This window comes from Periophthalmus magnuspinnatus, chromosome 9 (assembly GCF_009829125.3).
Source record: "Periophthalmus magnuspinnatus isolate fPerMag1 chromosome 9, fPerMag1.2.pri, whole genome shotgun sequence".
NCBI lineage: Eukaryota > Metazoa > Chordata > Actinopteri > Gobiiformes > Gobiidae > Periophthalmus > Periophthalmus magnuspinnatus.
Window position 1 is genome coordinate 10,021,162 of NC_047134.1, and position 17,607 is coordinate 10,038,768.

Genomic DNA, 17,607 nt, shown 5'->3' on the forward strand with positions numbered 1-17,607 from the left:
TGCACCCCAGGTGTGCACGGGAGGAGTCAGGCACTCCACCCAGCTCCAGACACACAGGTAGGGGAGGGGGAGAGAGCACGGGAGGACAGGGAAACTGACATCATGACATAAACATTACCCTGACATATCAAATATTTCCTTAAACTCTTTTTAAATGATGTTTCTGATCTGCATCGCGAGCCAAATGTAAAAACAGACAGTTTTCAAAACAGGGTCACAGTGAGATGCAACACTGAAAACAAATGAACGCTTTATTCTTAACTCTGGTTTTGGACGAGAGCAACTGTTCCGTGCTGCAGTGTCAGACTTTTCTCAAATGATGCTGTACTTATTTACTGGTAGATACAACTACTTTGAATCATCTCAACTCATACAGGCGCCTTCACTCGCCTTGTGCACACGGCCGAGTGCCTCCCCTTCACCACAGCTGATGTGAGATGAATGAGAAACACAAACCACAGACATTTCACTAAAATAGGGGGTCACAAACAAAGTCATGTTTAGCTCTGAACAGGTCACAGAATGTGATGGTTAATATTGAAGAACATAGTGAAGTTCATAGTTTTTTTCCCAGAATGTTCCTGTTTTAGGTGAGTTTATGTTTATTTGATGACTTGATGTACATCACACATCATTGACATACAGCTGTCAGTCACAGATGCACCGCCCTCAGTTCATCCCCTCACTCTGTATATTTCACTGCATATGTAGGTGGAGTAAAGGGCTCAGTTCCTCTTTAAAACAGAAACTCAATCAATCAGCTCTTATTTCTTCACTTCAAAGCTTTAAGTAGATGACAAAATGAACCTTTCCTGTGTGTTTCTGATCTGTGCATCGTGTCTGGTCTGGACTAGTGAGTAACAGTTATTCTTGTATTTGTTAAATGATGTTTAGAGCAATATTTATGCTGCTTAATGTTTCACAGGTGATGGAGCTGAGATTATCAATGGTAAAGAAGTGGCCCCTCACTCAATGCCCTACATGGCTCTGCTAAGAGCCAAGAAACTATTTTGTGGAGGAACATTGATTCATCCAAAATGGGTCCTCACTGCTGCGCACTGTTACAAGTACTCATTTAAGTTTATTTAAAAGTAAATAAAAGTACATTTTAATTTAATAATGCATGTATGTGTATAATGTTTTTGTTAGAGAAGATGACAAATTTAAAAAAGTGAGGCTGGGTGTCCACAACATGAAAAAAAAAGGAAATTTGTGGCAAGTCATAAAAGTGAAGAACTTAACAAAACATCCACACCATGACCCAAAAAAGAAGCTCAATGACCTCATGCTGATAAAGGTATCTGACCAACCCAATGTGACTGTGTAATATTTATACACACTAATTTGCTACTATATTCTTGTATTTCCGTCTTATTAGCTTGATAAGTCTGTGAAGGAGACCAAGACTGTGAAAGTCCTGCCTCTGCCTAAAAGTGTGGAGGACCCAGCGCCTGGCAGCACCTGCCTGGTCGCAGGATGGGGGGATACTGTTTACAACGCTAGCAAAAGTTCAGATGTTCTGATGGCTGTCAATGTGACTGTGATTGACCGGGCCAAGTGTAACTCGAAGGAGTACTACAACTTCAACCCCATTATCACCAGAGGACACATATGTGCCGGCTCAGATGGGGAGAATGTCGCAGACTCCTGCCAAGTGAGAACACTTTAAACTGTTTTCATATGACATTTTGCAAAGAAATATTAAAAGCACTGAATGTTCTAAGTACAACAGCAGTGGACATTGTCACATGTGGTTTGTGTTGCAGGGAGATTCTGGAGGACCACTGCTCTGCAGAGGAAATCTAGTTGGTGTTACTTCCTTTGGAGTAGAATGTGGAATTATCCATAAGCCTGGAGTTTACGCCTTTCTCAACAAAAAACAACTTGAGTGGATCAGAAAATATCTTAAATAGCCTAAAATCTGATTTTTCTTTATACTTATCTTTTTCATTGCTGTAATTCTTTCTATTAAATATTACATTTAAAATAATAACTGTGAGATTGAAAAACCAACACCAAATTGCCAGTGAATCTTCTGCATTAAAGTCGACATTAGCACATATACAGCACTTTGTAACGTCTCATTATTGCTCTTCTTTTTGCTCTTCACAGAAGTATCTCGGCCGCTGCTGAGGACATGAGACACTTAACACGTTTATCACTAGATGGCGCTCAGTGGTCAGTGTTTTAGATCATGACCAAAAGTTCAGCCTTGGTTCATATTGTCTAATAATTTAACCAACACTTCCCCATTTCTTTAAGCCTCAACTCATTTAAAAGTGAGCAGCATTTTCTTTTCTTTGTGTTTATTTATAACTGCACTCATCAGTTCTAGTCAGGATTTCTGAACTGAATTTCTGAAGTTTCAAAAATCATGCAACTATTTAACAGCAACTGTTAGCAACTGTTCCGTGCTGCAGTGTCAGACTTTTCTCAAATGACGCTGTACTTATTTACCGGTAGATACAACTACTTTGAATCATCTCAACTCATACAGGCGCCTTCACTCGCCTTGTGCACAGGGCCGAGTGCCTCCCCTTCACCACAGCTGATGTGAGATGAATGAGAAACACAAACCACAGACATTTCACTAAAATAGTGGGCCACAGACAAAGTCATGTTTAGCTCTGAACAGGTCACAGAATGTGTTGGTTAATATTGAAGAACATAGTGAAGTTCATAGTTTTTTTCCCAGAATGTTCCTGTTTTAGGTGAGTTTATGTTTATTTGATGACTTGATGTACATCATACATCATTGACATACAGCTGTCAGTCACAGATGCACCGCCCTCAGTTCATCCCCTCACTCTGTATATTTCACTGCATATGTAGGCGGAGTAAAGGGGTCAGTTCCTCTTTAAAACAGAAACTCAGTTGATCAGCTCTTATTTCTTCACTTCAAAGCTTTAAGTAGATGACAAAATGAACCTTTCCTGTGTGTTTCTGGTCTGTGCATCGTGTCTGGTCTGGACTAGTGAGTAACAGTTATTCTTGTATTTGTTAAATGATATTTAGAGCAATATTTATGCTGCTTAATGTTTCACAGGTGATGGAGCTGAGATTATCAACAGTAAAGAAGTGGCCCCTCACTCAATGCCCTACATGGCTCTGCTGGAGAACAAGCAAGGACCATTTTGTGGAGGAACATTGATTCATCCAAAATGGGTCCTCACTGCTGCGCACTGTTACAAGTACTCATTTAAGTCAATGACAAAAAATGTATAAACTACCGTAAGTAAATTGTAATTTACTAAACCATGCAATTTCAGTAAAACTAAGGACTTTAAGATTCAAAGAGTGATGCTGGGTGTGCACAACATAAAAAAAACTGAAGAATCGAGGCAAATCATAAAAGTGAAGGACTTCATTAAACATCCGTGCTACGACCCACAAGAGAAGCTCAATGACCTCATGCTGATAAAGGTATCTGACCAATGCAATGTGACTGTATAATATTTATGCACACTAATTTTCTACTATATTCTTAGCTTGATAAGTCTGTGAAGAAGACCAAGACTGTGAAAGTCCTGCCTCTCCCTAAAAGTGTGGAGGACCCAGCGCCTGGCAGCACCTGCCTGGTCGCAGGATGGGGCCACACCAGAAACAGAGCTAAGAAAGGTTCAGATGTTCTGATGGCTGTCAATGTGACTGTCATTGACCGGGTCAAGTGTAACTCTGAGAAGTACTACAACTTTGACCCCACTATCACCAGAGGACACATATGTGCCGGCTCAGATGGGAAGAAAGTTGCAGACTCCTGCCAAGTGAGAACACTTTGAACTGTTTTCATATGATATTTTTTAAAAGAAATATTAAAAACACTGAATGTTCTAAGCTCAAGTACAACAGCAGTGGACATTGTCACATGTGGTTTTTGTTGCAGGGAGATTCTGGAGGACCACTGCTCTGCAGAGGAAATCTAGTTGGTGTTACTTCCTTTGGAAAAGGCTGTGGAATCATCCATAAGCCTGGAGTTTATGCCTTTCTCACCAAAAAACAACTTGAGTGGATCAGAAAATATATTAAATAGTCTAAAATCAGATTTTTCTTTATACTTCTCTTCCATTGCTGTAATTTACTCTCTTTTTATGTTTGTTTGTTAAATATTGTATTTAAAATAAGAGCTGTGAAATTGAAATAAAATGTTACAAACTGTCAATTTTATCACAAAAGAGTTTCTTGACCAAAATACCACCAAATAACCAGTGTGAGTCTTCTGTATTAAAGTTGACATTACCACATGTACAGCACTTTTTAACCGCTCATTATTGCTCTTCTGATCAGTTCTAATCAGGATTTCTGAACGATGCATCGCACAGTTAAAAAAACATTCCTATTTAACTATTCCACTACATTATCTATTGCACAAATATAAAATTAATTATCCTCTAAAATGTTGTAATAATTATCTTTGAAATATACGCAAACTATCCACAAAATGTCCACATAGTTTTCATTTGTTACTTTTTGGTGGTTTTGAGAGGATGTAAAGCTCCAGGAGTGTTCTTCAGATGTGTTCCTGTGGTCACAAAGCTTTAGATGTAACAAGACCCTGCTGCATGTGAAGTGTCTTTTTCACCTCAGACCTGAACACGGTATTTGTTTAAGTCAGAGTGAGAAACTGTACTCAAGTAAATAATTATTACTAAAGTAGACTTCAAAATAATCACAAAAATAAAATAAAGAAAAAAACTGTGGGCAGCAGGTGTGATATTCCTTGAACAGTCAGACCATAACCACAGGAGCTCCACAGGGCTGTGTGCTTTCTCCTCTGCTCTTTTTAAGCCACGCAACTGCTGCACATCCAGACACAAGTCCATTAAACTGCCTCATTGGTCTCATCTTGGAGGGTTAAAGTCTGCCAAGAGGAGGGAGCTGGAGTTGTCCCCTTGCCCCTCCTCACCCTGTCAGACACCCTCATCACATCGCTTCTATTGGACCTCAAATACTTGTCTGAGACGGCTCCTCACCAAGAAGGCCCAGAATGTACTTCCTGCAGCAGCTGAAGAGAGCCCAGATGATTGTGTAATAACAGTTCTACTCAGCCATTGTTAAGGCCATTCTCACCTTCTACATCACTGTGTGTAAGTCTGGGGCCAGTGACAGACAGTTTTCAAAACAGGGTCACGGTGAGACGCAACAGTGAAAACAAATGAACGCTTAATTCTTAACTCTGGTTTTGGACGAGAGCAACTGTTCCGTGCTGCAGTGTCAGACTTTTCTCAAATGACGCTGTACTTATTTACCGGTAGATACAACTACTTTGAATCATTTCAACTCATACAGGCGCCTTCACTCGCCTTGTGCACACGGCCGAGTGCCTCCCCTTCACCGCAGCTGATGTGAGATGAATGAGAAACACAAACCACAGACATTTCACTAAAATAGGTGCCACAGACAAAGTCATGTTTAGCTCTGAACAGGTCACAGAATGTGATGGTTAATATTGAAGAACATAGTGAAGTTTATAGTTTTGTCCCAGAATGTTCCTGTTTTAGGTGAGTTTATGTTTATTTGATGACTTGATGTACATCATACATCATTGACATTCAGCTGTCAGTCACAGATGCACCGCCCTCAGTTCATCCCCTCACTCTGTATATTTCACTACATATGTAGGCGGAGTAAAGGGCTCAGTTCCTCTTTAAAACAGAAACTCAATCAATCAGCTCTTATTTCTTCACTTCAAAGCTTTAAGTAGATGACAAAATGAACCTTTCCTGTGTGTTTCTGGTCTGTGCATCGTGTCTGGTCTGGACTAGTGAGTAACAGTTATTCTTGTATTTGTTGAATGATGTTTAGAGCAATATTTATGCTGCTTAATGTTTCACAGGTGATGGAGCTGAGATTATCAACGGTAAAGAAGTGGCCCCTCATTCAATGCCCTACATGGCTCTGCTAAGAGCCAAGAAACTATTTTGTGGAGGAACATTGATTCATCCAAAATGGGTGCTCACTGCTGCGCACTGTTACAAGTACTCATTTAAGTCAATGACAAAAAAATGTATAAACTACCGTAAGTAAATTGTAATTTACTAAACCATGCAATTTCAGTAAAACTAAGGACTATAAGATCGAAACAGTGATGCTGGGTGTGCACAACATCAAAAAAACTGAAAATTTGAGGCAAATCATAAAAGTGAAGGACTTCATTAAACATCCGTGCTACGACCCACAAGAGAAGCTCAATGACCTCATGCTGATAAAGGTATCTGACCAATGCAATGTGACTGTATAATATTTATGCACACTAATTTTCTACTATATTCTTAGCTTAAAAAATCTGTGAAGGAGACCAAGACTGTGAAAGTCCTGCCTCTGCCTAAAAGTGTGGAGGACCCAGCGCCTGGCAGCACCTGCCTGGTCGCAGGATGGGGGGATACTGTTTTCAATGCTAGCAAAGGTTCAGATGTTCTGATGGCTGTCAATGTGACTGTGATCGACCGGGCCAAGTGTAAGGAGTACTACAAGTGTAACTTCACTATCACCAGAGGACACATATGTGCCGGCTCAGATGGGGAGAATGTCGCAGACTCCTGCCAAGTGAGAACACTTTAAACTGTTTTTATATGACATTTTTTCTAAGAAATATTAAAAACACTGAATGTTCTAAGCTCAAGTACAACAGCAGTGGACATTGTCACATGTGGTTTGTGTTGCAGGGAGATTCTGGAGGACCACTGCTCTGCAGAGGAAATCTAGTTGGTGTTACATCCTTTGGAATAGGCTGTGGAATCAGCCATAAGCCTGGAGTTTATGCTTTTCTCACCAAAAAACAACTTGAGTGGATCAGAAAATATATTAAATAGTCTAAAATCAGATTTTTCTTAATGCTTATCTCTTCCATTGCTGTAATTTACTCTCTTTTTATGTTTATTTGTTTGTTAAATATTGTATTTAAAATAATAGTTGTGAGATTGAAATAAAATGTTACAAACTGTCAGTTTTATCACAAAAAAGTTTCTTGACCAAAGTACCACCAAATAACCAGTGTGAGTCTTTTGTATTAAAGTCGACATTACCACCTGTACAGCACTTTTTAACCGCTCATTATTGCTCTTCTGATCAGTTCTAATCAGGATTTCTGAACGATGCATCGCACAGTTAAAACAAAAACATGCCTATTTAACTATTCTACTACATTATCTATTGCACAAATATAAAATTAATTATCCTCTAAAATGTTGTAATAATTATCTTTGAAATATACGCAAACTATCCACAAAATGTCCACATAGTTTTCATTTGTTACTTTTTGGTGGTTTTGAGAGGATGTAAAGCTCCAGGAGTGTTCTTCAGATGTGTTCCTGTGGTCACAAAGCTTTAGATGTAACAAGACCCTGCTGCATGTGAAGTGTCTTTTTCTCAGAATCAACCTCAACCTCAGACCTGAACACGGTATTTGTTTAAGTCAGAGTGAGAAACTGTACTCAAGTAAATAATTATTACTAAAGTAGACTTCAAAATAATCACAAAAATAAAATAAAGAAAAAAACTGTGGGCAGCAGGTGTGATATTCCTTGAACAGTCAGACCATAACCACAGGAGCTCCACAGGGCTGTGTGCTTTCTCCTCTGCTCTTTTTAAGCCACGCAACTGCTGCACATCCAGACACAAGTCCATTAAACTGCCTCATTGGTCTCATCTTGGAGGGTTAAAGTCTGCCAAGAGGAGGGAGCTGGAGTTGTCCCCTCGCCCCTCCTCGCCCTGTCAGACCCCCTCATCATGTCGCTTCTGTTGAACCTCAAATACTTGTCTGAAACAGCTCCTCACCAAGAAGGCCCAGAATGTACTTCCTGCAGCAGCTGAAGAGAGCCCAGATGATTGTGTAATAACAGTTCTACTCAGCCATTGTTAAGGCCATTCTCACCTTCTACATCACTGTGTGTAAATCTGGGGCCAGTGACAGACAGTTTTCAAAACAGGGTCACAGTGAGAAGCAACAGTGAAAACAAATGAACACTTTATTCTTAACTCTGGTTTTGGACGAGAGCAACTGTTCCGTGCTGCAGTGTCAGACTTTTCTCAAATGATGCTGCACTTATTTACCGGTAGATACAACTACTTTGAATCATCTCAACTCATACAGGCGCCTTCACTCGCCTTGTGCACAGGGCCGAGTGCCTCCCCTTCACCACAGCTGATGTGAGATGAATGAGAAACACAAACCACAGACATTTCACTAAAATAGGGGCCACAGACAAAGTCATGTTTAGCTCTGAACAGGTCACAGAATGTGATGGTTAATATTGAAGAACATCGTGAAGTTCATAGTTTTTTCCCAGAATGTTCCTGTTTTAGGTGAGCTTATGTTTATTTGATGACTTGATGTACATCATACATCATTGACATTCAGCTGTCAGTCACAGATGCACCGCCCTCAGTTCATCCCCTCACTCTGTATATTTCACTGCATATGTAGGCGGAGTAAAGGGCTCAGTTCCTCTCTAAAACAGAAACTCAGTTGATCAGCTCTTATTTCTTCACTTCAAAGCTTTAAGTAGATGACAAAATGAACCTTTCCTGTGTGTTTCTGGTCTGTGCATCGTGTCTGGTCTGGACTAGTGAGTAACAGTTATTCTTGTATTTGTTAAGTGATGTTTAGAGTAATATTTATGCTGCTTAATGTTTCACAGGCGATGGAGCTGAGATTATCAACGGTAAAGAAGTGGCCCCTCACTCAATGCCCTACATGGCTCTGCTGGAGAACAAGCAAGGACCATTTTGTGGAGGAACATTGATTCATCCAAAATGGGTCCTCACTGCTGCGCACTGTTACAAGTACTCATTTAAGTTTATTTAAAATATAAAAGTTAATTTTAAATTACTAATGCATGTATGTGTATAATGTTATTGTTAGAGAGTCGTTCAAAATTAAAAGAGTGATGCTGGGTGTGCACAACATCCAAAAAGCAGAAAAAAGACAGATCAGAAAAGTGCAGGAGCACTATCTACATCCCTGCTACAATGCACAGGAGAAAGTCAATGACCTCATGCTGATAAAGGTAGACTCTGAGGGCTTTTCATGCCTGTACATAATGTTTCTCTAATAAAAATACACCTGACAACTTTGCCAACAATTACAAATGATTACAAAATCTTGTAGCGTATTGCTGCTCTGTATTTTTAACGTTCTGCCTTGTTGTAGCTGGATGAACCTGTAACTGAAACCGACACGGTGAAAGTCCTGCCTCTGCGAAAAAATGAGGACCCGGCGCCTGGCAGCACCTGCCTGGTCGCAGGATGGGGCAAAACTGGTTCCAGCTCTACCAAAGGTTCAGATGTTCTGATGGCTGTCAATGTGACTGTGATCGACCGGCCCAAGTGTAACTCTGAGAAGTACTACAACTTTGACCCCACTATCACCAGAGGACACATATGTGCCGGCTCAGATGGGAAGAAAGTCGCAGACTCCTGCCAAGTGAGAACACTTTGATTTAAACTGTATTCACAAGACATTTTTAAAGAAAACCTATAAAAACATTAGTCAGAAGTGCAGCAGTGGACATTGTCACATGTGGTTTGTGTTGCAGGGAGATTCTGGAGGACCACTGCTCTGCAGAGGAAATCTAGTTGGTGTTACTTCCTTTGGAAAAGGCTGTGGAATCATCGAGAAGCCCGGGGTGTATACCTTTGTCACCGAAGAAAAACGGCAATGGATTAAAAAGATGATGAAAATGTAGGCAGAAGGTTCTGAGCTTTCACATGAGGTGTGTGTCTATATGGAGGTTCAGGCTTTAAGGTCATGGTTAAGGTTAATGTAGCTTTTTTAACACTGTGAGAACACAGGCAACAAACAGCTCCTTTACTGTAAACCCACATTTAATTGTAGCTAAACAACTGTTTTATTGGTGTGTTATTGTTCTTTGCTATGTGCCATATAATTTGTATATTTATTTTTTTGTAACTTTTGTGTGAAGCTCTTTGGGCAGCTCAAGTTGTAAATGTGCTTCAGTAAAATTGAATTGAATTAAAGCTGTAATGGGTTTATGTGTCTGCCTTTTTCACCACTTCATTAAGCAGAAAAATGACACACCTTTATTATCAGACTCTTGTTTATTAGATGGAGCTTAATCACTACCCAATGTTTTAAATAACATCAAATTTTTTTCATGTTTTTCTTTTTTTTCCCCAATCAGATAAAAAGTCGATGCAACAGTTTCTTAGTCTCATTTTATTTACTCTGAACATATTCAAAGATTTATATAGCCTTTCTTAAATTATCAACATCTAGTTCCACATAGTGAACCTTACGACCACTTACACTAAAGTTGATTTATTTTCCGTGGAACAGCTACAGCTACCAACCTGTGCAGGTAAAAGTATCTACCACACCCAGGAATTTCCAGCAAAGGCTTTTTATTTGAACATATGAGTTATAAGTGACCAGCTCTATCCATACCAACTGTATTTACTGTGTCTCCATGGCCACATACAAAAACTTTGGGCCCACCTTGATTGAATGATATTATTAAAGGCGCCACACCCAAATCTGTGATGCAGCGAAATGAAGGAAAGCTACAGCATTGTCAGTGTACAGAAAGTGCTCAAGGAGGACTTTTTAAAAAAAAACTGCGATCGCATCGTTAAAGCTGCTGCTGCCCACTCGAACGCACCTTTTTCTGCCCGTGACACAACAGTGACACAAAACACAACTGCAAAAGAGAGGATTTGACTCATAGGATTCGTCTTAACTGTGACGAGTAGCTACTTCAGAAACTCCACAGGCAGAGACGGTGTGAAAATGCTCAGAATTAGCTTGTATGCGTTTATTATTCAAGTTACTCATTGTGCAGTAATGTCATGGGAATATGTGGATGTTAGAGGAGCAAACTCATGCATGCAAACATCACCACTGCCTGTAGGGGGCCCTTATGTGTCAACAACGCCTTTACATTTTCAAATATGCATTGTGTGTTAGTCTATATATGTCACGATTCAATTGCAATGGGTTAATGTGCATTTAGACATTTCCCCATTGCTTTATCATGTTTGTTTTAAGCTACTACTCTGTTAAATTGTATGAAAATTAGGTCAGAAAATCATCCTAAAATGTTATTAACTCAGCAGCTTTGATTTCTTCTTCTTCCTCAGTAAACTCATAGTCAGATTTACAAGTTTTAGGTTTTACTATTGTTAATTTCATTTCACTTTCTTCCCTAACTTTAGCTCAACAACTGCCCTGTGTGTTTGTATTGTCCAGTTGTTCTCAAGCATTTCACACAAAGTACCACTAAAGAAAATATTTGTCCTTCCAAGTTCCAGTATTATTCTTGGTTTTAAACTAGAGCCAAACCAGATCTACAGTGAGACTACCTGATATTCTAGTTCTAAATGAGGGACCAACCTAAAGAACGACAGAGATGTGTTGTTCAATTGACTCTAAAATCAGTAAATATTTGAGCTGTAGATGAATCTGTGTACCACCTGAAGGAGCTCGTGTACCACTGTGACGCAGGAGGAGTCTGCGTGTTTCCTGTGAATCCTGCTTAATCTGCTTTTTTTACACTTTATGTTGGTTAAACTGACAATTTTGGTTATTTTTACAAGTGCTGCTGTGATTTTGGGCAGTAGAAAAATACATTTAATTGAAAATAACTGTAATATATTCATGTTGTGACGATAATACTCTTATATTCTTTGGGTAAATGCAAAGACCCAGACCAGAAGACTCTGTCCCGCAGGAAATGCTATGTTGTTCTACCTGTCTAAGTGTAAAAGCTGATTAACTCATGGGTGTGAAACAAATGTCATTATGCTTTGAAATGTATGTACCTTTGCAGCTCAGGTGTAAATATTCAGAGGTGAGATGCTCAGGGAGAACCAGGGGGACATGCTCCAGGGGACAGATCTGCTAAAACATAGAACACATCTTTTTTGTAATTAAAAACTCACCAGATTTGTAAATGGACTTCATCTAGAACTGTAATTTTTCCATAATAGTAACCTCAACATTTCCAAAATAGCTCCAGAAAGGCACGCCCCTGCTTCATTCAGATGCTGTCCTGGGAGGGTTTAGTGGAAATGTTTTGTGCAAATAATGATTATGCCCATTTGCACAGGGCATATACCAGCGAGCACGACGTTTATGACAGAACAGTGTGTTTTTATACTGGTTACATTTGGTTCTTAAAAGTAGGATTAACTGTAGCAGAGTCATTAGCAAAAGAATGGGTTTCGATGTGCACTGGGGAATCTACAGTATGTTTGCCCTTCTTAATATAAATACGTTTTTATATAAATGGGGGTTTAAATAAAATGCAAATTATGAATCCACAGAATTTCAATATAACACTGAGACATTTTATTGGTGATCGTTGCCCGTCCCTCTGACATGAAAAGGGTTTGTCTGACCTATAACAACAGCAGTGCAATAAATAAAACAGCTATAAACTTTAAGAAAAGTGAATGCTCAGCATCCACGGACTGTACATACAGTTCAATGTCATTTTAGCAATAAATAACCACACTAGAATAAATTACATTCTAATAAAGACTTCAGATCATTCTTTAAAACAGCATCTACAAAAGCAGCCGGCCGCAGTCGCCAGGATCCTCAGGGTCTGCAGGACGGCGCCGTCTTCTCACGCTGCGGCTCACTGGAAGAAAACAAACACAAAGGAATATAAACTATGATATTATGATATTATAAATGATAGTGTTTCATTTGGAACTTGCCAGCTGTAAAATTGTAGAGTTTGTTCTGAATTTTTTGTGTTTTATTATTCATATTTAACAAACAAAAAAAAAAAGATTATATATTTTTTTCTAATATTTTGTGATATTTAAATGTATACAAATAGATTAATAGGTGCACTTGTTGCTTTTTATTGCTTTGCCTTAAATCAGGGGTCTCAAACTCGCGGCTCAGGGGCCAACTGCAGCCCGCGAGACGATAGTTTGTGGCCCCCAGGACAATATGAAAGTTTAATGTTAGTGTGGCATTACCATGTTATGTGTAGAAGGTTTTGCCAAATCTGTAAACCACAAACGCACGTGTTACTCGCGCTGCGTACTCCCGTCACAAAAGATTCAACAAATAATGATGTATATCCATAAAATCCACAAGAATTAGCATATTTTTTCATGTAAGTTGAAAACAGCAATGACGTTTGAGAAGATTTGAACAAAGCTTTTTTTTTTTTGTGGAATAATAATAATTTGAATTTGAGACTTGACATTTAACTTATCTATCTCTATGGAAACAAGCAAGTGACACCACCAGGCTAAATTAAAGCTCAGATCTGTGGAGAGGCAAACTCGCTCATAGTAAGACGCTGTTTTTAAGAGTTGTAAGTGAATAATTGTAAGATAGAAGTTTGAATATTCCACATATTCCACATTAAAGCCCAGAAACGTTACATAGTGCAGCTAAAATAATCCAGTCGTCCAAAATGATACTTCTTTATGTTTCTTTTTTGTAGAATTTAAACACAACTGCACAGCTCATTACACCCAAAAGTAAAGTCAAGTTAATTAGCAGCCACAATATTATCCTAACATTACATTGTGCTACGCTATGACGCCGCGAGCGCTAACAATGCTGCAGTGTTTTGACTCGTGGCAGAGGCTGCGTGTGAGTGTGTATCAGAGCTGACCACATGTAAGCACTGTGATTAAACTCGATCCACAAACCAACAATCGCGGTGCTATTTATGAATGACAGGTTATTCTTTACGCTGGTATGCAACCGAGTCCACACTATTCCAAATGACATGATGCAACTGTCTTTACTCAACAATCGCCACAATAACAAAAGGAGCCTACTCTTTCCTCTTTGGATTAACGCTCGTGCGAGTCAGGACCGGATGTTGGCCTTAATTGGAACTGTGAACTGTGATTAGTGGTCGTTACATCATCGCTACAATGCCCAGGTTACAGCATCTCTTTAAGGAAATACTGCTCCATTTCAGGAAACTGTTCATGTGTTTGATATTAAGAGCAGGATTGCATAATATTAAGGAAAAAAACCAACATGCAGATTAATATCACTGACAAAATGTGATGTTATGGCCTGTTTAAGCGCCAAGGAACCTGATCAACTTTAATTCTTTAATGACACTTCTTCTTTGCAGCTAATTGAGCAACACTATAATGTGATCTTTTTATCTTTTGGCGCATTTGTTCCAGTAATAAGAATATAGCATTTAACCGATTAATTAAAGGTGCAGCAAGTGACTATGCTGCTTGCGAAATGTAAATAATGTGTGCAAGGTCGCCTCTCCACAGAATCAACCAGTAACTTAGTCTTGTGGTGTCGTTTGCTTGTCTAGATAAGTGTAATAACAGCATATTTGTATTTTATAATGCAGGACTCAAAGGTTACGGTGACTTGCTTTATTTATTGTAGCTAATTCCGACATTTTAACATGTGTAAATATGTAAAAACTGATGAAAAAATGAAGTTCATACCTGGCAACAACTCGTCATTTTCACACCACAGCATCATTCTGGGTTTTCTGGAGTTTCTCTTGTTCTTTTGCTGTTCCTCCACTTCCAAGATATGACGCCAGAAAATTTTTATGAGACCTGTAACTGCGAAGAAAAGGAACAAAAGCTGTGGGGTCATGTTTTAGAGCAGGACTTTCCCATGTTTGACTCCGGCGCAGTGTCAGTTTCACCGCTTTGACTTTTAGTGAAAGAAATACAATGGGGTTTTTTCTGTTGTTTGAGGTTCTATAGATGAATATAGGCCAATAATTCCAAAAATGGGCGACAATTTCACTTTCATCTTGTTGTAACCTGCACAAAACAGCTTACAGATAATTTATATGGCGTTTCTCTGAACTATTGACACTTTGATTCACGCTTTAGTCACTGATAAAAATGCTTACATTGCAACAGCTATCTAAGTGAATGTGGCCCAGAGTTGTATTTACATTTATTGCAGTCATACGTACAATTAAATGATAATTTCAGTTCAATCCAATGGTCTAGTGAACTCATTGTAGAAGGTGACGTGAGTGAGCAATACCTGCGTAGGAAGGTGTGTTTGGGTGTGTCGTCTGCCTTTGATGTGTTACGGAGCCAGATAAAGAGAAGCTGTAATGCATTTATGGCGAGTTAAAGTTTAGCGTGAACGGCTTTCTGTAACCTGTGAACTACATCTGAACCTTTTGGAAGTAAAACATTATGACGAGCAGCTGGTTGTTGTTCAAATTCGAGAATGTGAGGATGGCAAGAAACATGATTTTGCATTTTAACACTATGAATTTGAGCTGTCCGCATCTGTTTTGAATATTTTTGGACATTTTTAAAGTATACTCACTGGGCACAGGTCATTAGGATGATGGCAATGCAGCTGATGACAGACAGAACCACAGCAATGACGACCAGCACAGTCTGGATCAGCTCTGGACCACTGCCCTCGTCTTCTGAGGGTCCTTTAGTCTCCAAGGTCTGGATCCCACAGCGTAATCCCACGTAACCCTTCATACAGCTGCAACAGGCGCAAAATGTGTTTATGTATTACTAATGAAGGCGTGTCTATATGACATGAGGTACAACTAAGAGCAACTGTGCTATTTAAGTCTGTCCCAAACCTCAATCAATCAACAACTTAATTTATCCCAAAGAATTCAGTTGCAGCTCTCTGACTATTAAATAAAAACATATCTAGTCTAAAATAGTCTAACATTTCCAGTGCAGTGTGAGGTGTCGTACTCACATGCACACAGGCTCGTGCAGGCCCTCCAGGTAGTGGCAGTGGCCGTGGATGCAGTAGTCCAGGTGTGTGGAGGTGCAGGGATCCTCTGTGGTGCTGATGGCTGACGTGAACCCGCTCGTGTGGTACTCGCTCGTGTGGTACATGTGCTCCGGGTTCAGGGCTGTGGTGCTTTTACCTCTGTGTTTGTTCTTCCTCTTACCCTTTCCCTTCTTCTTTTTTCTCTCATCTTTAAGAATGGTAAACACTGTAGAAAAACAGATGGGGGATGTTAGAAGAAGATCCAAGTTATCATTATGTGTTTGTCAGCATCTTACTCACTGTGATGCTTGAGCACTAGTACACAGTCTATAGTCACAATCTCAGAAATTGTGTTATGGAGCCCAAAATGGGTCATAATGGGGATTCTTAAGTTTCAGTTTTTAATGTAAAAATTATAAAATCGTAATACCACAATGTAAAATGGATGTTTATTATTGGGTTTGAGGGACTGCAAGTATAATAGGTAGTGTTCCAGTACCATGAGGGGGTAGATGTGCTTCCCCTGAAGGATCTTCGTCTAGATCCACCGGCTCCAGCTCGTCATCGTCATTCAGAGAACTGTGGAGGCCCTCTCCAGAGGCTGGACCCCCCATCACCCCACTCAGCTCTGTGGAGAAGGTCACCTCTGATCCCCACACCCCAAGAGCACTGCTCACTACTGCAGACAAACAGGAAGACAACAGTGTGAGAGACAAACAGGAGACAAGGGTCAAACTCATTTTGAGTTTCACTTTTAAGTCTGTTCAACTGTTGTTGTTGTATTGTCAGTTATTGAATATTAATAATAATAATAATAATAATAATGCAGACTGGTATATTAATTAGCCCTTAGCCTTATGGTAAACTTCACTACCTTTTAGCAAAATGGCTAACATTACAAAGTTAAATATGCAACAATAAACACATACATTAACACATATTGTCCTTTTCTATGACTTCTCTGAGATTTTTTATAGCCAGAGGCCAAATTCTTGAGACAGAAATTCTTCCCTGAGAAATGTGAACATGACAAGCCTTGTCTTGCTCTATCTCCTGTTTCCCCTTTACTGCAGTTCACTGATTCACAAAGCTGTCCCTATACAGGTCTGTACTCACCATAGGACAGGAGGCAGGTTAGGACGAGAGTGTTCATATCCCAGTGCAGAGGAGTCGTACGTGTCCCTGTGTCTCTGTGTGCCTGTATGTGTGCCTCTGTGTGTGTCTGTGTGTCTGCTCGGCTGGACTGGTCTGATTGTGCTTCACACCTTCCACTGGGAGCAGCTTTTATAGCCAGCGCCTTGCTCGGCTCAGTGAGGGTGTGTGTCTGCATGTTGGCACAGTATGCATGAGGGGGCTGTGTATGTGTGTGTGCATGTACGAGGAGCTTAATGTGCCTCTAAAAGTGTCCAAAAGTAAAGGTGAGTATACGACCAGCCTCAGGCACTGCAGTTTATGTCCGGTGTTCTCTGACTCATGACTTCTGTCCAGAAATAATGGTTATGTTCACAGGTCATCGCAGTGACCACTGTCTCATATTCATGCTTCCTCATGTTTCCCTGAATGGTCCAGAAAAAGGCCACAGTTACACAATTTACAGCTGCATGAGTAAACTTCACCGGTATTGTCAGAAAGATCCATTGTTTCAAAATGTATAAAACTTTAAAAACATTCAGTTTGGATTAAAAAAAACATTTGGATTATGGACATTTTGGATTATGTAGCTATAACTAAAAACAGATTTGGAGATTTGGAATACAAGCAACGCACAAACTCCACTCTGATTCAAACCATGTGCATTCACCACATCTGTTCATCCATCCTTTAAAATATAAGATTAGTTTACAGTTAAAATGACATCAGTCTGATTAATCAGTGAGTGGTTTGTAAGGATGGCTGCTGTTTCTATTTTTGTCCATATAAAT

General features: G+C 39.6%; 3 protein-coding genes and 1 pseudogene across 4 annotated transcripts; 3 read left to right on the forward strand and 1 right to left on the reverse strand.

The window, feature by feature from the left end:
- Positions 1 to 770: 770 nt before the first annotated feature.
- Positions 771 to 2,013, forward strand: LOC117376566 (granzyme A-like). Its single transcript, XM_033973080.2, has 5 exons — positions 771 to 853; positions 926 to 1,067; positions 1,150 to 1,297; positions 1,379 to 1,654; positions 1,767 to 2,013. Exons 1-5 carry the CDS (start codon positions 802 to 804, stop codon positions 1,911 to 1,913), a joined length of 765 nt encoding a protein of 254 aa, XP_033828971.2. The 5' UTR covers positions 771 to 801; the 3' UTR covers positions 1,914 to 2,013.
- An 853-nt stretch (positions 2,014 to 2,866) lies between these two features.
- LOC117376563 (transmembrane protease serine 9-like) lies at positions 2,867 to 9,939 on the forward strand (annotated as a pseudogene).
- Positions 5,679 to 7,016, forward strand: LOC117376564 (granzyme K-like). The gene is made up of 5 exons (XM_033973078.2): positions 5,679 to 5,761; positions 5,834 to 5,975; positions 6,055 to 6,208; positions 6,274 to 6,543; positions 6,663 to 7,016. Exons 1-5 carry the CDS (start codon positions 5,710 to 5,712, stop codon positions 6,807 to 6,809), a joined length of 765 nt encoding a protein of 254 aa, XP_033828969.1. The 5' UTR covers positions 5,679 to 5,709; the 3' UTR covers positions 6,810 to 7,016.
- Positions 9,940 to 12,325: 2,386 nt separating the features above from the next.
- On the reverse strand, positions 12,326 to 17,102 carry areg (amphiregulin). 2 transcript variants are annotated; one of them, XM_055224161.1, is made up of 7 exons: positions 16,802 to 17,102; positions 16,185 to 16,364; positions 15,668 to 15,911; positions 15,269 to 15,439; positions 14,413 to 14,535; positions 12,949 to 12,977; positions 12,326 to 12,599 (listed from the first exon to the last, which is right to left on the reverse strand). In XM_055224161.1, the coding sequence occupies exons 1-5, from the start codon at positions 17,013 to 17,015 to the stop codon at positions 14,433 to 14,435; spliced, it is 912 nt and encodes a 303-aa protein (XP_055080136.1). In that variant the 5' UTR covers positions 17,016 to 17,102; the 3' UTR covers positions 12,326 to 12,599; positions 12,949 to 12,977; positions 14,413 to 14,432. The 2 variants fall into 2 exon arrangements, with proteins under 2 accessions (XP_055080136.1, XP_033828836.1); XM_033972945.2 differs by lacking the exon at positions 12,949 to 12,977.
- Positions 17,103 to 17,607: the final 505 nt, after the last annotated feature.

Bases quoted from the DNA above. Each gene is read 5' to 3' on its own strand.
- LOC117376566 (XM_033973080.2), top strand. From the start codon at position 802: ATGAACCTTTCCTGTGTGTTTCTGATCTGTGCATCGTGTCTGGTCTGG. The intron at 854-925 runs GTGAGTAACAGT...AATGTTTCACAG, and splicing joins ATCGTGTCTGGTCTGGACTA to GTGATGGAGCTGAGATTATC. The intron at 1,655-1,766 runs GTGAGAACACTT...TTTGTGTTGCAG, and splicing joins ATGTCGCAGACTCCTGCCAA to GGAGATTCTGGAGGACCACT.
- LOC117376564 (XM_033973078.2), top strand. From the start codon at position 5,710: ATGAACCTTTCCTGTGTGTTTCTGGTCTGTGCATCGTGTCTGGTCTGG. The intron at 5,976-6,054 runs GTACTCATTTAA...ATGCAATTTCAG, and splicing joins ACTGCTGCGCACTGTTACAA to TAAAACTAAGGACTATAAGA. The intron at 6,209-6,273 runs GTATCTGACCAA...CTATATTCTTAG, and splicing joins ATGACCTCATGCTGATAAAG to CTTAAAAAATCTGTGAAGGA.
- areg (XM_033972945.2), bottom strand. From the start codon at position 17,015: ATGCAGACACACACCCTCACTGAGCCGAGCAAGGCGCTGGCTATAAAA. The intron at 16,365-16,801 runs GTGAGTACAGAC...GTTTGTCTGCAG, and splicing joins AACCTGCCTCCTGTCCTATG to TAGTGAGCAGTGCTCTTGGG. The intron at 15,912-16,184 runs GTACTGGAACAC...GTTTTTCTACAG, and splicing joins AGCACATCTACCCCCTCATG to TGTTTACCATTCTTAAAGAT.